This window comes from Pteropus alecto, unplaced genomic scaffold, assembly GCF_000325575.1.
Source record: "Pteropus alecto unplaced genomic scaffold, ASM32557v1 scaffold7, whole genome shotgun sequence".
NCBI classification, from domain to species: Eukaryota; Metazoa; Chordata; class Mammalia; order Chiroptera; family Pteropodidae; genus Pteropus; species Pteropus alecto.
In genome coordinates, this window is record NW_006494614.1 from 47,095,506 (window position 1) to 47,115,623 (window position 20,118).

The 20,118-nt window shown below is 35.5% G+C and overlaps 1 protein-coding gene across 2 annotated transcripts in view; it reads left to right on the forward strand.

The window, feature by feature from the left end:
- Nucleotides 1-20,118, forward strand: part of UVRAG (UV radiation resistance associated) — a 253,876-nt gene that overhangs the window by 38,437 nt on the left and 195,321 nt on the right. For both annotated transcript variants that reach the window (XM_006926633.3, XM_025042682.1), the window contains 2 exons: nt 1,444-1,605; nt 8,017-8,091. In XM_006926633.3, the coding sequence (XP_006926695.1) occupies nt 1,444-1,605; nt 8,017-8,091 (237 nt within the window). The remainder of the gene's footprint in view (nt 1-1,443; nt 1,606-8,016; nt 8,092-20,118) is intronic.

Consider the following 20,118-nt stretch of genomic DNA (forward strand, 5'->3'; position numbering starts at 1 on the left):
CCCTCCCTTCCTTCCTTCCGTTTTTTATGGTGACATTGGTTAACAAAATCTAATAAGTTTCAGCCGTATACTTTAACAGTAAGGTATATATATGTTTACACTGTGCATTCACCTCCCATAGTTAGATTTCTTTTTGTCACCACATATTTGACCCCCTTTACTCCGTCTACCTCCCCACTCCCTGCTACCCTCTGGTAACCACTAGTCTATTGTCCGTGACCATGAGTCTCTTGTTTGTTTGTCTTGTTCATTTGTTTAAATGGCTGCCTTTTCAGGTGGTGTAATTTGAAGGCTAGGAAGGTCCTCTAACTCTTGCTCTTTAGGCTTTACGGCCTAAAATTACATCATGACGAGATACCTTCATCTGATTTATTTCCGCAGGCACCTCCTTGTAAGAGGCTGTATTTTTTCCATTATTGAGTCTTCTAAAAATTAGTTTTGTTACTTTTTTATTGAGATGCAGCATACATTATAGTAAAGGGCGCAAATAATAGCCTGATGACTTTTCAAAGGGAACAGATCAGTATAACCAGATCAAGAGCTAGAACATTATCAGCACCTTTTGTTCTCCCTCTCGTTACTTCTTCCTCCCAAAGAGAACCACTGTCTTGACTTCTAGCACCACAGATTAATTCTGCTAGTTTTTGAACTTTTATATGGCATATACTCTTTTGCTTAGCATAATATTTGTAAAATTCATCCATATCGTTGCATGTAGTAGTCCATTAACCTTAAAACCTTTCAGTGGCCCCATATCTCATATAGAGTAAAGGACTGCCTCCTGGCAAGGCATAAAAGGTCTTTCAGTTTAGTCCCTTGTTTATCTCTCCAGCTTTGTGTCCTGTCACTCTGGTGTTGTGTGTTCCAGCAGTTGCCTTAGTTGCCTGACCACACCTTGCTATTTCACACCTCTGAGCCCATGTTTATCATGTTCGCTTTGCCTGGAATTCCTTATTTTAACCTGGTGAAATCCTGTTTGTCCTTTAAAAGCCAAGTTGCACAGCCTCTGTGATGTCTCTCCCCTGTTCCTTCAAGGTTTATTATTCCCTCCTGTGCATCATTCTGTTATTGAACTTTTTATGAAATTATTTAAATAGAGGTTTGAATCCAACAATAGATTGGAGGTACTTTGAGGGCATTGTTTATATGTTGGTTCTTAATAATTGCTTATTAGGTACTGAATAAATAAATACATTACCATATGAAGCTGTATTAATGATTAGAACATATGCTCCTTTTAGTGGCTATAATAAATAAGCAGAGAAATTTTAAAAATACCAGTATCACCCCTGTTGTGTTAATTGGAATGTCTTTTTGGTTCACTTAAGTTTGCAATTTAAAATATTTTTGAGGTCTTTAGTTTTTAAAAACAAAATGATTTCCAAAACCTAATTGAAAACAAGTTAGAGTCATCTTAAGGCAAGTTTTCTTTTCCATCAACAGAATCCGACATGGCGGAGTCTCGATTTTGGAATAATGCCGGACCGTCTTGATACATCTGTGTCCTGTTTCGTGGTGAAGATATGGGGCGGAAAGGAGGATGTCTACCAGCTGTTGATTGAATGGAAAGTCTGTTTGGATGGGCTGAAATACTTGGGTCAGCAGGTAATTTTTAGGCTGAAGTTTCGAGTAGTTGTCTTCTGTACATTAACCTCTCTAACCTTTCTGTTGATTCTTCTGATTCTACGTTTCCTATTATAAAGAGAGACTTTTTATGATTGTTTACTTAATTGTAGAAATTCGAGTTGTTACCAAGTTTAAAAAGTAACCTTTAACTGAAGAAATTTCTGAAGAAGAACCCTAAGCTGCTAATTTAGAACCATTTTTTTTTTTTAGTAGAAAAGAATATGCTTTCTTATATAGCACAAGGCTTCTTCTGTCTTATTGGACATTGCCCTCTAGAATTTGAAAATTAAGTTGAAAATAAGGAACAAGGAACATACTATTAAATACCTTCTCTTATGACCAGCAGAGTTAGGTTATTCTAGAAATAAGAAGAGTATTGTTTATTGAGCATGGGCATGACAAATTCCTGGCTTATGTATTGCTACTCATCAACCATGAGTGATGTAGCTAAGCGATCATAGCACTCATCTAGCTGAGCTCAGAAGTAGCTCCATAATCCTTTGTAATACAGTGTCCCAGGATGCAACTAGCAATACATCAGAACTACATATGAAAGGAAATCTATTTGCCATCTCTTGATATAGGTTATTAACAATTAATGTTTATAGCAACCTTGTAAAGGTTGATAGTAATTGCCCTTATTTTCCAGATGGGAAAATTGAACTTCAGGGAATTTAAGAAACTGCTCAAGCTCACAGTGCTAGGTGGAGCTAGGATTTAAATCCACACTTGGCTGATTTAAAAATTCCTTCTCTTTGTGCTGTAGCACACTGGTACAGCACACTGGTCCTTGGTAACCACCCACTCCACCGTGGAGTGCATGCCATTTCTATTTTGTGATACTTGTGGGACTAACTGTTAAGGGTAAGCCTAAAATGTTAGTCACATCTGCAGACATTCCTGATGTTTCTTAATATTTATTCAATATATACTTACTGGTATGTTCCTTTTATGGAAACAATTCTACATATTTTTGGGGGGAAGAGGATTAAAAAAAAAAATCTCTGCCCTTATTTTACTCACCATACTTTGTGTTCTTCTGTAGTTACTAGAACAATGCATATAATAGACATTTTCCTTAGCTAAATTCTAGCCTGCTACAAATTCTTAATCTTTTTATTTTTGCATTTTTACTCTATTTTAGGGATGGTCTTAATTAAAACATAAAATAAAGACTTCTGGCTTAGGCCTTTCTCTGCTCCTTCAGGACCAGGCATGTGTTGCCTTTGGGCTGGTCAGCTGGAGTCTGTACTGAAGCATTTACCCTGTCTGTCTCCCCACATGCCGTGTTGGCTCTCTGTGGGTAGACCATGATATTAAGAACTTACTTATTTTTCTTTTGAAAGTATTTACATTTTGTGGAAGATACTGCTAAACATTAGAGTTGCAGGGCTGCAGGCTTATAGGAGAGTCTTTGGCCAGAGAAAATGGCCTTCATCATGCTTTTCAACTCACACATTCCTTAGGTGGTAGTCTTCTTAAAGTACCCAACTGTGCATATGTCTAACCTGCCCTAATTTCAGAGAGTCAACGTTCAGGTGTCTTTTTACAAAGTTGATTATGCCAATATAACAGAGATCAAGAGAAAGAAAACTTGTTTTTAAAGCCAATTAGAAACTTAATATCATTGTAGAAAGTGAAAACTCACCTATGTATTAAATAGGCATAACAAATAACATGCTACTAGAAAATCAGATAAAATAGAATTACAGATTTTTAGAGGAAAGCAAGACTAAGATGTATCAGGATAATAGCCAGAATTATTGAGGTTCATTGATCTGCTTTCTACCAGGCATTGTTCTTAATGTTAAGGATCCGGAGATGAGTAAGTCATGATTCCTAGATCCTGTAAACTGACGATTGATGAATTCCTACCTAGAGAGTTATGGGAGTTCACGGAAGAGGTATTTAGACAAGCTTAGATAGAGGCAAGAAAGACTGATTTTGGAATGAAATGTTTCTTACAAGTTAGGTTCCTTGACGTATAATTTACATACAATATAGTTCACTCTTTTAAAATGAACAGTTCAATGGGTTTGAAAAATATGTGAAGTTGAGTAACCACTGCACAACGAATAAAGCTGCTATGAATATTTAAATATAGATCTTTGTGTTGACATATGTTGTCATTTCTCTTGAGAAAATGCCCTGGAATGGAATTTCTAGGCCTAATGTTAAATGTATGTTGAAATTTACAAGAAACAGCCAAACTGTTTTCCAAAATGACTGCCATTCTGCATTCTAATGGGTTTGAAGTAGTATCTCATTGTGAATTTAATTTGAATTTTCATAATGATGAAAAATTATGTCGAGCATTAAGAAAATGTTTATTTGCCATCAGCTTCTCTTGTTCTTGCTCTCTCTCTCTTGGGAAATATTTATGCAGAAATTTTGCCCATTTTTAATTTTGTTGTTTGAATTCTCATTATTGAGTTATAAAAGTTCTGTATGTATTCTGAATGAGTCAGTCCTTTATAAGATATGTATTTTCTAAATATTTTCTGCCAATCTGTGGCTAGTCTTTTATTTTTTTAAGTGTCATTCAAAAAATAGAAGTTTTCAAATGTTAAAGTACACTATATCAGTTTTTTTGTTTCTTTTTATCTTTGTTTTTTCTTTTGTGTCTTCTCCAAGATATCTTTGCCTAATCCAGACTTCCTCCTATGAAGTTTTATCATTTTAGGTTTTATGTTTATGTCTATGATCCATTTTGAATTAACTTTGATATGAAGTACAAGGTTTATTCTTTTACAGATAGATGAACATTCATTCCTGCACTCTGTTGTAAAGGCTATTATTTCCCCCATTGAATTACCTTGTTTTTTTTGAAAATCTGTTGTTGAAAATCATTTGTGTAGGTTTATTTCTGGACTCTGTTCTATCTCACTAATCTACACGTCTGTCTCTGTGCCAATATCATAGTATCTTGATTACTGAAGTTTTATACAGTTTTGAATTCAGGTAATGTGAATCTTCCAACTTTGTTCTCTTTTCAGAGTTGTTCCGGCTCTTCTGGATATTTTACCTTTACATATACACTTTAAAATTAGTCAATTTCTATCAAAATCCTGCTAGGATTTTGATAGGTGTTGAATCTAAGAAAATGTGAGGGAACTCAAATATGGAATAATTTTTTAATCTGCAGACATGATATCTCCATTTGTGAACACCTTCTTTGATTTCACTCATCAGTTTTTTTGTAGCATACAATATACAGATGTTGTACATATTTTGTTAGATTTGTAGCTATAGATTCCATGTTTATTGATGCTAATTTAAATGGTATTTCTTTTAAGAATATTCCTTTTTCCAAAGTTTATTGCTATTATATAGAAACATTTCTGTATTGATTTTTTATTCTATGATCTTACTAAACTCACTCATTATATCTAGTAATTGTTTGGTGTGTGTATTTTTTTTGTACATTGCTGTATAGGCAGTATGTTGTCTGTGAATACAGACAGTTTAGTCTTCCTTTCTAAAGTGTATGTCTTTCTTTTTCTTATCTTATTTCACTGGTTAAGATCTCAGTATAGTATTAAATAGAAATGAGTAGAGTGGCCATCCTTGTTTTGTTGCTGATATTGGGAGAAGTATTTTCTTTCATTATTAAGTATATTAGCTGTAAATTTTGTAGACACTTTATAGGTTGAGGAAGTTGTCTTCATTTGTAATGGATTTGATTTGCTAATATTTCATTAAGGCTTTTTTCATTTATGTCCATGAGGGATATTGATCTATTTTTTCTTGGAATGTCCTTGTATGGTTTAGTATCAGATTAATGCTGGTCTCATAAAATGGATTGGGAAGTGTTTACTCTTTTATTTTTGTGGTGAATTTGTGTAGAGTTGTTATTTATTTCACAAATGTTTGACAGAATTCTTTAGTGAAGCCATCTGGGTTATAGAATTTCTTTGTGGGATGTTTTAGAAGTATGACTTAAATTACTTTATTAGATATGGGGTTATTCAGGTTATCTTTGTTTTTGTAAGTGAGCTTTGAAAGATTGCCTTCCAAAGAATTTGTCAATTTCACCCAAGATTTCAAATTTATCGCTATAAAAATGTCTGTAATATTCCCATATCCTTTTTTTAAATTTATTTTTTTAATTGAAGAAATGATTTAAAATTTTTTCCCCATCTACCTCCCTTCTCCCCCCCTCCTTTTAATGTATGTAGGATATATGATGATTCTTTCCACTTTCCTCTTTGTTATTAGTAATTTCTGTCTTCTCTTTCCCGTGATCACTCAACTAGAGATTTACTAATTTTATTAGCTTTTCAAAGAACTAGTGTTTGGTCTCATCGAATATCTTTATTGTTACTGTTTCACAGTTTTTGATTTCTGCTTTCATCTTTATTACTTTCTTCCTTTTGCTTTCTTTGGGTTTAATTTGCTCTTCTTTGCTGGTTTCTTCATGTGGGATCCTGGATTACTGATTTGAGACTTCTCTTGGCTAAAATAACATTTAATAAATTCTCCACTAAGCGTTGCTTTAGCTGTGACCCACAATTTGATATTGCATTTTCATTTTTCATTCAATTAAAAGTATTTTCTAATTTCCTTTTATTTCTTCTTGACCCAAGGGTTATTTAGAAGTATGTTGTTTAATTTTCAAACATTTGCGGATTTTCCAGATATCTTTCTTTTGTTGATTTCTACTTTAATTCTGTTGAGTTTACAGAAAATAGATTTCAGTCCTTTTAACTTTTTGGAGATTTATTTTATGGCCCAGAATATATGGTCTGTATTGGTGAATGTTTCATGTACATGTGATATGTATTCTGCTGTCATTGAATGGAATATTTTACAAATGTCAATTAGATTAAGTTGGTTGATAGTCCTACGTGAATTTTGAGTGATACTTGGAATTAGCTGTAGAAAAGATGGGAATAGGCACAGAAGAATGACATTACAGAGCATAATCTAACCCATTCATTCTTACTTGAGGAAACTAGGGCCCAGAGTGATGATGCAACTTGTCCAAAGTCATATACTTGTTTGTGCCAGAACTACAAATAAAACCCAATTTCCTGAATAGCCTTTAGAGATAATAGAGTTAATCAGGATGTTTTCCCTAGAAGTCATGAACTAAGCTGGTCCTGACTTAGATTTTGATGACAGAGAGACAAAAGGGTTTGAAAACCTAGTTTTAGGCTATTGCTTAAATTTACTTCATATTAAATTTACTCCTGTTGGTAGTGTCCCCCACCAACCACTAGTTTAATGGTATATTTTTTTCTAATTTTAAAAGGAGTACACATTCTTTGTGGACAGTTTGGAAGATTTTATAAAGCAGTCTTTTATCCGCCTAGGTATATGTGTATATAAAATATTTTATGTTTGTAAAATTTCAGGTCCCTTCTAATCTTGAAACTGATTTCTTAATACTTTCTTTTTTCTCTCATAAAAGGAAGTACTTCTTGAGACTGATTTATAGTTTTCATTATGAATTTATTATTTCAGACTCATATTTTGTTGGTAGTGTATTCAGTTAAGTAGATATTGTAGGTAAACAGGAAACATGTGATTAATTTTGCTTTAGTAATAAAGGTAGGAGATATGGAAGTCAAATGAGTGTTCACAGAAATATTCTGCTGCTGGCTTTGGCTATTCTGTCTGTAGGAAGAGAAAGAAGGGATCGAATATTCTATTCTGGTAATCCTTGTCTTTCCCCTCTTGAACCCTCACTTAATCCTTCACTGCAAAAGCAATTAAAAAAATTTTTAAGCCCCAACTCTTTCTGATCAAGCACCTAAATCTATTTTCTCTTTTCACAATTGGATACTTTATACTATTTTGAGTTATTTTTTAAATCTTAGTTCTTCAATGTTAAAGATTTAATCTGTCCACTTATTAGGTGAAGTTTAATTTGAGGAGGCACTGATTGAAGCTCAAATCAGTTGCATTTGAAAGACAGTGGTATGCAGACCTTAATCAAGTAGACATTTAAAGACTTTGGGGGTTAGATATCTTTAAACTGTCTCTTTGAAAATGGAGAATATTAATCTTTTTTTTTTCCTAGGGCTTTATATTTTTAAAAGTACTGGATTGTGTTTTCTTTGAGATGAGAGACTATGATACGCCTCTGAATCCCCTGTACTTCAGGAATAGCCTTTTCGTAAAAACCTCAAGAAGTATTTGTGGAAAATATGTGTGAATAATGATGCCTATGATCTCATGTGATGGTTTTGTGAGGTCTTTGACTAAAGCAGGAAACTCTCAGTTGATTACCTGGTCTGGTGATAGTGATTTGTGTTCTGCTGACTTGTCAGATACAACAGCCTGTTTTTCAGCACTGAAGTGTTCTGTCGTAACTGTTGCTCTCTGATCATATTAAAACTTGATTGGAATGAGAAGAACTAATAGTATGTTTTCCTCCTCTCTTAGATTCATGCCCGCAACCAAAATGAAATAATTTTTGGGTTGAATGATGGCTACTATGGTGCTCCATTTGAACATAAGGTAAGAGGATTTTCCTAGTGCTATGAGTTTTATTTAGTGCAGGTGTGCCTTGACTTATAGGGTAAAATGCACTGTGTAAACAGAATTATGTTTTTTAAGTATCATTGTAAGTTTGTTGTTTAGTGTGGCTTAGGATGAATGCCTTTATTTTGTAACCACCCCAATTCATTTTTTCTAAATCCAGATAATCTTCGTTTTCCTAAAAGAATATCTGAACTGTTTTTTCTTATTCTACATAATTCTTTGGGGGTTAAGAAGGAATGGTGAATTTTGATTAAATACAAAACAGTTTTATTAAATGTTTCAGAAAGCTTTTACGACTTTCAGTACATTTAAGAAATTATGAGTCAAATAATGTCATAGTCAGCACTATCTCTATATCTAAAGGCTATTAGAGAGAGGAGAGGGAAGAGAATCCATATTTACTAAGTATCTAATGTCTGTGGTCCTATGCCAGGTGATTCATGTTCTTTATCCCACTTAATAATAGCCACAAACCAATGGAGTGAGTGCTTTATATTATTTGTTCTTAGTGATCAGGCTGCTTACCTATCACAGTTCTTGAGACATGGTATTCTTGAGTGTCTTAAATGCTGTTGCTAGAATGCTCCATTCATTCCACAGCTATTTATTGAGCACCTGCTGAATGTCAGCTACTGTGCTCTTAGTGCTAAGGGTACAATGGTGAGCAAATGGATATTTTCCTATTGCCATGGAGTGTATGGAAGAGACAAACACTGATAAAGGAACCTAACAGATAAATATATAAATACAAATGGTGGTAAGTGCTATAAAAGCATGTAATTAGGACCTCATTACCTACTCTAGTGGTTCAAGAAAGATCGTCTTGGGGACTTGATTTTTAAGGTTACAGTCCAGAGGATGAGAGGAAATGAACTATGTGGAGGGAGTCGGGGCTGAATAAAGAGCACATTCCAGGCAGAGAAGGGTAACATGTTGGAAAGCCATGTAGTGGAAGGGGACATGGTACATTTTAGGGACTGAAGGAAGGTCAGAGTGATGAGGGAGAGTGATACAGATGAGGCTGGGGAGGTAGGGAAGGACCACGCCATACATAATCTTTTATGGGATTTTATCCTAATAGCAGAGGAGTGTGTTGAAGGATTTTTAGCCTGGCAGTGATACATATTTGTGATTTAATAATTTCACTTGCTGCAGTAGGTACTGATTGTAAAAGAGACAGAATATATGTGGGAAGATAGTAAGGAGGATCTTGCAGTATATCGGCTAAGAGGTGCTGATACTTTGGAACAATAGGGTTATCGTAGAATAGAGAGAAGATGGATATAAGAAAGTTTTAGGAGGTAAAATCGTTAGGACTTGGTATGGTTTGAATTAAAGGTATAAAGAAAAAGGAGGTGTTAGGGAGGACTTTTGGGTTTCTGGCTTGGGTGAAGTAACTGAGTAGATAAAGGTTCTAAACTGAGAAAACTAAGGGGTACTTGAAGACGACTAGGTTTATGGTGGAGGCAGATCGTGAGTTGAAATTTGATTGTGGACTTTGAGATGCCTTTGAGATATCCATGTGTAGATGTTAGGCATTTGGATATATGAGTCTGGAGTGTAGAGGAGAAAAGTGAGTTAGAGATATAAGTATGGGGCTAATGGCAAATAGTCACTGAAGTCATGAGTACAGATAAGTTAGATTAAGGACAGGCCGCACAGTGAAAAAAAAGGGGCTTAGTCACCAATTTTTGATGACTTCTAACTTTAAGTCCAAATAGAAGGGGAGCCATTGGAAAAGGTAACTGAGAAGGAGTGGTGAAAGATAAAGAAGGAAAAGAGAACGAAGTCTCTTATAGACGCCCAGAGGCCAGAGGAAGAGAAGTTTTTGTTTTGTTTTGTCCTGTTTTGTTTTTGAGGAGAAAGAGTGGTCAAATAAGATGAAAACTGAAAATTGCTCATTGTATTTGGCATAATGGAAGCTAAGGTCTCGTTGACTTCTTCAAAACTCAGCTCAAGCTCTGATAAGCTTTTCTTCTCTCTTTATTTTAAAGTCCTCACCTTCTGAGATCCAAAAGTATAGCAACACCTTATGTATACCTTTGACATAACTCTCATAACTCTTTCTTCCTTTCTAGTCTGTAAGCTTTTAAGGACAGATTTCTGTATATAATTTTGAATTCCTAGTACCTATCACAGTTCTTGAGACATGGTATTTGCTTTTTCAAAATGTTCGATTTGATGAGAGAATTGTGGGACTGCTACTGGTGTTGTTTGTAACATCTCATTTACAGGGTTAACCATCAATTAAGTTTCTCCTGCAACTGGTAACCATATAGTACAATGTCTGGCCCATAGGAGTGATAATACTAATGGCTAGTACCTATTGAATGTCACTGTGTATCAAATGCTATTTTAAGAACTTTATATCTATTATTGTATTTAATCTCCCTAAGAATCCTATAGCCAAATATAATAGTAATTGAAGTTTTGGGTAGGCCAATAATTTACCCCTTCCGTTTCCTCCTGAATTTGGAACAAGTTTAGAAATAAGAGAGATGTTAGACAAATAGAGATCAGAATATTGGCTTTATTACTGATAAAACTAATTGGCAAATGTGGCTTAAATTCTGCAACTAAAAGAACTTCTTTCCAAATTGAACTCCTCTCCCCGCAAAACAAACCAAACCCCAAACTCAAAAACCACTACCAAAAAAAAAAAACAAAAAAACAAGCAAAACTGGGATCTTCCCCTTGCAGGGACAAAGCCTGATCCTCCATGCCCAAAACAGAATTTATATGTGTTTTAGATAGGCTGCTCCTGAATGGGAGAGGAGCAGAAAGAACCGAGGCAGTCAAGCTAAGTTTCATATTCCAAGCTCAACAATCAGATAAGTCATTTGCTTGTTCTGGGGAGGAGTGAGTGAAGGACACAGAAAAACTAGAAATGTTCTTTTTAGACTTTCTCCTCTGGGAACTGGAGTAGGAAGTTTTTCTGGAAACTTATGTGTCAGGCACTATTCTCAATGCTTTACACATTTTACCTTATTTAAACCTCACAATTGTCCCTGTATAGAAGAGGAAGCTGGCACAGAGAAGTTAGTCACTTCCCCAAGATTACATAGCTACTAAATAGCAGAGCTGAGATTCAAGACCAAATGGTCAATATTTATTGAATATAATTGTCATAAGTGGTACATTTTATTCTGTAGTCCTTCAGTTAATGTGTTTCGTTATTTGTAAGTCTCACTTATCTTGCCCCTGCACCAGTTTTCAAATAAATACCTGACATAAAGCACACCTTTTTTTTAAGAAAGCAGAGTTTCCAGTCAGGATGGCATTGTAAGTGCACACTTTGAGATCCTTTGCTGCACCAGAGAAAAAGCAATGATTGTTGAAATCAGAGAAATTTAAAGAGGGCCTACCTTGCTAATACAAAGAAACAAAAAGCAAGATGTAAACATCTTTGAAACAGAAATGGACAGAAGCAGAAGCTTTGGGTGAAATATTTGCCCCTCTGGGCAAAATTAATGTCTGATGAGCACTAAAAGCCTAGCTAGAGCTCTCTCTAAGACATCTTCGAGAAACTGCAGATCTTTAAGTATAATTTTATAAGGGAAAATCTTAAAAGCTAGTGGAAAGGAAATATTACATGAATTAGGCAGACAGCCAGCTTCTCATGTGACTGTTGGGGCCCATCGGAGTTCGATGTCGCCCCAATGGTAGCGGGGAGGGAGAGGGATAACTACAGCGGCCCAAAAGTGTAGTTAGCATTTTCCCTAGGTTCTTCCTCAGATGAAGGCAGTGAAGAATCACAGGTCACTGAGATTTAATAGTTTTATTAAAAGTATATTTTAGAAAGACAAAGAATGCCCCAAGGAGGCACATAGTCCCAGCACTCTAACCAACACAAAGACCACTAAAAAGAGAACCAAGAAGAGCAAAAAGGAGGGCCCAGAAGTGGGCTCTTAGCACCCAGGAAATTACAAGGGTTTTAGGAGCTCTGTGCCAAGAACTGGGGCAGATATATATATATAGATATATCATATATATCTATATATATTATTAGTTGAGATAAAACACATATATTCCAGAAGAGCTCCAGTTTATATGGCTTTAGTTTGAAAAATTGTTTTTGATATTAGTTATTTGTGTCTTGCAGATAACACAGGTGAATTATAGCAAACCTTAAATAATTTGAAGAACACCTAAGGAATAGGTATTTTTTTTTAATGTTTGGGGATTGTGGAGAAGCAGAAAGAACATTCTTGTAGCTTGAAGTTGGGGTAGATGGAGGTTGGTGAGTAAGGCAAGGTGTCCAGTAGAGATGTTTTCTGGGTGGATTTAACTGCTAGGGTGGCAGTTGGGGGAACAGGGAGGATAAGAGGCTGGTGGGCCAGCTTTTTATCCAATAAACTGGAATCTTTTCAAATCCAAGTTCAGGAATTTTGCCTTTAATATAGACATAGAAGATTATCTTTACTCAAATTTCCTTCTGGCAACTACTCTCCTTTCTGGGAGGATGCTGATAGCTACCTGGGTGCATGCACGCTCCTAGTGGTTAAGAATATGGGTTTTGGAGTCACATAGATGTGAGTTTATTTCCAGGCACTTCTGCTGCTTACCGAAGAGAGATATTGGACAAATTAAGTCATCTCTGAGTTTGTTTTTTCATCTGTAAATGGAGATAACAATTTCTACCTCATCATAAATTATTTTGAGAATTAAAGGTGCTAATGTATATTATAAGCCTGAGTAGAGATCAGTAATAAATGAAATCTACCACTCACTAAGTTCTAAACCCTATGATAAAAGGGATTGTATCTCTGATGTTTACTATTATGTCAGCATTGTCTCCCTTGCACAGTGGCTGCCATGTAGTGCGTGCTCAATAAAAATTTGTTAATGAACACAGGTGAATACTTGCTATGTTTTGGACTATCATAGCAATAGTTGAGATTAAAATCTTGAAGGGATATGCTTTTTCTCTCTCACACCCTATTTTACCACAGCCCCAACTTCGGGAGTTTTATTTTTATGTAACTCATACTGTTATAATAACTGAGTTTTGTGTTATTGACAAAGTACAAAAAGCATTAGATTGGTAAGAATTCCTTTCTCAGACTAAAAACTGTAGCAGCAGTGTCTTCAGAGTCCAGTAGATGGCAATGCTTTCTCATTTTAATGGAAAAAAATTAGAGCAGGAGTAGAATCCAACAAAAAAGGATCACATCTTTTTGGAATGAAATTCTCAGGAGATTGAAATAGCAATTTGGTGATTAATTTCACAAATGCTGTCCCAAAACATCTTAAGTACATAGTCAAGCTGAGATGAAAGATTTCGAGACAACAGTAAATTTCATGGTCTAAGAGCCAGTACAAATGAAAACTCATTTTATATTTTTCAAGGCTTACTTTTTGGAAAGTAGAAAGCCTGAATTCTAATCCCAGTTTTGTTCTGGTACTGACTGCATTCCTTGAGCAAATCACTTAACCTCTCTTAGTTTTAGGTTCCTTATCTCAAAAGTAAGAATATCCTAATTAGCAGATTAACATTAGAGGGAATACTGGAGTTATCTAGCTCAGTGCCCTTTTTTTGATGAATGAAGAAACTCAGGCTCAGGGAGCCTATCGAGCTCTTGAACTGGACATGGCAAGTTTCATGCTATAGATGATAACTTAGACATAGCTATAATAATATCATATATATGTAATATATAATAGAATAAAATCACTACATACTTACTTTTATAGCTCTTTTACCTTTAAAGATTTGTCTGTAAATTATTTCACTCCATCCTTACAACAGCCTGTGAACAAGGTAGAGCATATATTATTAGTAGTTTTAGCAGTAATAGTAGTAGTAGGAAGAGGAGGAGGAGAAGCAGGCATCTGATAGATATACAGTACTGGGGAATAAATGAATGGCCAAGATATCAAGAGGAGTTAGTGGCAGAACCAGGATCAGAACACATCTCTTTATTTCTAGATAAGCACTTTCTTCATTATACCATGTCACCTGTATAAAAGTGACAGATAGATGATTTTTATCATTTAATTTCTTTTTGAGGTTTCTTCCATCATTTAACTTGATTAACTTTTATTGTAATTAAAAGCTCTTAAAGATATCCTCTTTAACTTATAGCAACTCAGGTGGGCAACTATTAGTATTTTTATTTTCAGGAAAAGGATGCTGAAACCTAGAAAAGTTAAGAGATTTCCATTTAGTTAACTTTATGGAATGGAGAAATTAAAAAGATGGCTACTTCCTCTTGCTAGTCAAATTAATGGATGCTAAGTTGTTTCCAATGCAGGTTCCACTTAGTACACAAGTAGAATGTTCAGAAGTGGGGATTAAGTGTCCCAAATAGCTATGTTTTAACAACAGAGAAAGGGCTATGGTATAATTTCTGTCCAGGTCTCAAGGAAAAATTGGAAAAATTACAAAAATAGCTCATTTCTACACATATCCTATTCAGCCCTGCCCCCCCCCCACCCCCTTACAAATTACAAGAAACAAAGACTAGATAAATCCTCAGGGACAGTTCTTAATAGTTGCCTGCTTTATTATAAAACATCTGAGTTTCTGAGCTCAGATTACATCTTGGGTAAAACTTTGTTTCTGAATTATTTGATTTGGTGTGATATCCTAGTTACAGTATTACACCAAGTAGGTATAGAGCTTTTGAAAACTACTATTGCTAATTTTCATTTTCTGAGTACCTACTTTATCTCAGACACTATGCCAGCTACTTTACATATTTTTATTTAATCTGTATAACAACTCCATGAGGTAATTGTCCTCATTTTATAGGTAAAATACCTAGAAGAGAACATTAAACTACTGACCCAAGGTTACATAACTAATAAGGTAGCAGATCTATGATTCAAACCTAGGTCTGACTAATTCAAAGACCTTTTCTCTTAACCATTAATACTGCGTGGCATCTCTACATTTCTTCCAAATTCATATAGCATGTCAAAGTACCACGTCTCTATCTTTAGATTTAATCAGAGATATCCACTACTTGCTTTGTGAGAATAAAATGATTAAGTACATGAGAAAGTGCTTTGAATAGTATAAAGTGCGGTACTGCACAGACTTTGGGTATTTGTTATTGTGGAGTGGGCATGTAATGCCCACTGAAGTCCACAAAAGTTCAACCCACTGAAGTACACAAAAGTTCCATACATTAGTCACTATATTTGGCTTCCCTCTAAGTCTCTCTCCCCCTTCTCTTGGATCAAATTAACTTCTGACAGATGTTTGGAAAATTGTCTTATCCTGTAATTCATATTTATAAATCCTTCTGCTGCAGTGTGGTCTTCATTCTCTCTCTTCATTGAAGCCAGAGAATAATCTGGGAAAATGCCACGTTTCCTGTTATGAATTTGGAGGCTCTTCTCTTCTTAGCATAATTTTTGAGCTTTTCAAAATTTTAATACTAGAAAATTCAAAGCCAAGCATGGTTCTTTGTATAGTTATTTTAGATTCTTGTAAAGTAAATAGAAACAGAGTTCTAAACTCATCCTTGCTAGGGGATTCAGAGAGTTTAAAATTTTTTGTTTAAAATTTTAAAAACACTAGTTTTTTTTTTTTTTCTACTATTCTCTCTTAGATTCATGATGAAAAAGCATTCTTGACCTTCCCTCACTTCCTGTAGTTTTGGTTTAAACTGTTTGTTCTTCTGCAAAGCTGAGGATCCTTTCTTTTATCTAAAATTTCTTTGCTAATGCTAGTTAACATGATATCATTGTTGCCTTGTCTTCTTTCATTTCTCTCTTCTCTCGCAGTTATAGTAATTTGTATATACATCTTTCCCCTCTTTGGGTGTAAGCTCCTTCAGTACTCAGGTTATGTCTTACTTTATAGCCCCAGGATTTAGCACAGATTTTGCTTGGTAAATATTTTGTATGAGTGGATGAAGTCTACTGGGATCACATGATTCCTATCTCTATTCTAAAATATACTTTTCACTTAAAGGATGGCTACTTTAGCAGAGTCACTTTCAGTCCTCTCATCAGGGAGTTTCATTAATGACTCTTAGTCCACTTTATACCTGAAGTTTGTGACTATGATTATTTTTTGAGGGTTGTTTGAAAGACTGAAGTATGAACAAGAATCTCTTCATTCCTGTTGACTTTAATTAAAAAAAAGGAATTGATTTTAGTTTCAGGATCTGTATACCTTTCCTTAATAACACTATTCTTATTTCTCATTGGTTTTCACCTTTCGAGGGAGAAGAAAACATCTTCTGTTGCCTCAAACCTAGACCAAATCTGGGGAAGTATACATATTCAACTCCAATTCAGTGTCTAAGAAGAGGTCTTGCCTCTCATCCTTAATAGCTCAGCATCTGGACTTTGTCAGAGTTCAGAGGCGGAGTCTGTCCAAGGCTTGAAGGTGCTTGACAGAGATACTTGCACAATTTTTCTGAGTTTTAACTTGGCTGACGCATAAAAGTGTGTTAATGTCCAAGTGAACATATACACATAAGAACACAGGCTCTATTGATTCATTAGGTAGCTATTTTAGGAGTAGTTGTACAAATAAATACTATATTTTTAAAAAGTATACACATTGCATCTGAAATGTGCTCAACTAGTAGAACGATCCATGGCTTTCTTTTTTCTTGCCCATAGTAATTTCTTATTCTACGTAAGTAGAAGAAGGAATGTTTACAAAGCTCACTTACAGTTTTAAGAATAACATCTAGAACACTGACAGTCCTGCTAGGAAAAGCTTTTGGTGGAGCCTGTACTTTGTTTGTCCTCAGCCTTCCACCTGGGCTTTCTGTCTTCTCATTAACATATTGTATGAGATCCCTCCCAAGCCTACCTCTCCAGTCTGTATTTTCATATATCTAGACTTGTGTCAAATTGTTTCAGAGACACAACACTCTACAAGTCTCAAACTGAGCTCATTTCCCCTCCCCCTTTCAAAAAAGCCCCCTCCTTCTGTTGGATTCCTTAGTTCAGTGAATGATGGTACTGCTATCCATCTACTTTCTCAACTTAGAACAGGGGAGTCATCCTGATACCTCCTCCCCCTGCTAAATATCTACTTCTTTCCTGGTTCTTGATGTTGTAGCCAGATTTATCTTGCTTACATGCTGATCATGTATCTCCTTTATTCAGATCATTTCAGAATAATTAATGAATGACTTGTAAGACCTTGCTGTGATTTGCTTCCGGATTTCTAAGCATCTCACCCATAACACTTTCTTATGCTAAAATTTATCCACCTCAGTTTTAGCTTAGATCTTATTTTCATAGAATGGTTTCCTGTGAATACCCACTAAGTCCAGTTTAGGTAGCCCTCTGATGTTCTCTCAGAGCACCTTGCATTTCGTTTTCCTTGTGACTGACCCTTATCTTGTTATATTCTGAATGCCTATTGGCTCTTCTTTTTTTCTTATTAGAATGTAAGCTATGTTAGGGCAGAAACAGTGTGTCTTCATCATTAATTTATCCTTAGTACTTAGCGTTGTGCCTGGCATATGGTAATACTTTAATAAATATTTGTTGAATGAGTGAATGAAGCTTCTGTAGCATTAGATCATTAAAAATTCTATTGGGATACATTACTTGGTTGTCTTCAGTTGCTTAGCTTGCTACTCAGAATTCTAGTTCTCTATGTTTAAGTAGTTTCTGACCATTTCTACATAGATACCTGTCATTTGTAAATTATTTATACTTTATATGAAACTCTTTTTCTCTCCAGGCTTGCTTTCCCTTCCAATTTTCCACATTTTTATTAACTATTTTCCCATTTATCCAGGCCTCAAATCTTGTAGTTAGGTTTGATTGATTTCTTTTATCCACTCTATTCAGTCACTAGACTTTTTGACTCCTTTGAAATAACTTATGTCCATGACTACTTTTCTGTCTCCTTTGCCATAATCCAAGCTCAGACGGGCACCCCCCAGAGGACTGATTACTGCACTGGTTTTCTAGTGGGCCTATGGACCCTAGTCTCTTTGTATCCACTCTGTCTTCTTCACCACTGCCTGATTAATCTTCCTAAAGCATACTTTCATTTGGGCGATATAGAGTAACTTCTCATTGTTTGCTACATGTGTCCAAATCTCTGATCTGATTTACTGCTCTTCATCAGCCTATATTCAGTCAGTGATGTAGTACTTTTGTTTCTATAGATGCTTTTATCTCATCCCTCCCCCTCCTTACCCTACTCACCCCTCCCCCTTCCCTGTCTGTCTTTGTTTAGTTTGAGCTCTCATTACCTTTAGTAAGTGTGGATTTTTTAGAATAGTCTCCAAATTGGTATTTGGACATTCTGCATCCTCCAATTCATCGTATTTGTCATTACCAGAGTAACCTTCTTTATGTGTAATTCTGATCATTACCATACAGTGTCAGAAATCTTTCATGAGTTCTTGCTGACCAAAGGTTGTCTTTGCTTTTTAGCATGCCATTCAAGGCTTTCTGTGCACTGGTTCTCCCAACCTACTTATTCAACCTTATCTCCCCCTCTGTTTCCCTCTTCAGGGTTCCAAGTAATTTCCATATCACTGAAGCTGAGCAGATTGGACCACTATTTAATTTTCTCTGAATGCAGCTTGTGTTTTCCCACTGTCATGTTTTGGCTAAAGGTGTTCAGTGTGTGTGGGACTTTCCTTCACTGCCATTCAGTTTTTCAGTGCTTCTTAATCTATCCCAAATACTGCCACCCCTTGCAAACTTTGATGTTCCTGCTTCTACTAGATGGAATCTTTACTGCATTAGAATTCCTATAGCTTTTTAAAAAGACCTTTCTTATGCCACCTTTGCATTTTGACTTCACTTGGAACCTTAACTGGGTCGTATGCTTTTATAAGGATGGTAGCAATCACCTGACACCCTCTATGTATTAAGTGTTTACTAAACACTGAAATGAGTAAGTATATGTATAATACTGTGCTTTATAATCAGTTATCTTGTCAATTTGATTGTTTCAGTATAACTTATAGTATTAATAAAGGACAGTCTTATGATGGTTATGGCAGCTAAAAACTCAAGATGTACAGTAACATGTTTTAAAGGTTGACTCATCTAGTGATCACTAGCGGTTAGCAAACTACAGTCCCGCATGTGTTTTTGTGTGCCCTGAGAGCTAAGAATCATTTTTACATGTGTAAAGAATTCGAAGGAAAAAACAAAGAACATGTGGCAGAGATGACACGTGGCTTGCAAAACCTAAAATATTTACTATCTGGCCACTGACCGGGAAAGTTTGTTTACTGTTGATCTAGAAACACACCTGATCATCTGCCTAGAATTGCCCCTGCTATTGGATATGTGAAATTATCTGCTTCTTTGAACAGTTTAATAGGTACTCACCCAGACCAGTGCCTGTTCCTTTCCTTGAAAAAGAATGGTTAGGCCTGGCTTCAGAAGAATTTTGAGTGACATGTAAATCTCTGGGCTCTTTGGCTCTTGCCAGTATCTCACAGAGATAACCAGATACAAATGAGCCGTTTCTTTCCATTATAATCCTTCGTCAGAGGTCTGTCAGGATTGCACATCTGGTGAAGTTAGATGTCATTCAGAACAAGGCTCTTAGCGTATTTCAAGAATGATAATTGCTAAGTGGCAGTTGAAGCAGAAGGGTTTAATAATGTCCTTAAGTTGCCTTAAATGTACATGGACCCAGAATTTTAGAACTGGAAAAGGTCTTAGAGATCAAGTAGAGCATGGTCATTAAAAACATGGCCTGTGGAACCAGACTGCATGGCTCTTCTACTTAATCTTCTCTGTGGCTCAGTTTCCTCACCTTTAAAGTGGGGATAATAATAGTATCTGTTTCACAGGGTTGTGTGAGTATTAAATACTCTACCCTTAGCATATTAACGTTTAAGTATTAATATTAACATGGAAAACCACTGCTTGGCATACTGTAAATGCTCATAAATGTTTCCCTTGTGTTTGTTGCTGTCACTTAAAAAATGTTATTAGTAGTAGTCTAATCTCATTTTATAGTTAAAGAAACTGAGGCCTAGAGGAGTTAAGTAATTTTCCTCACTTCCAGGATAGGTAGAGTGGATTAAAACCTTTCATTTAAAT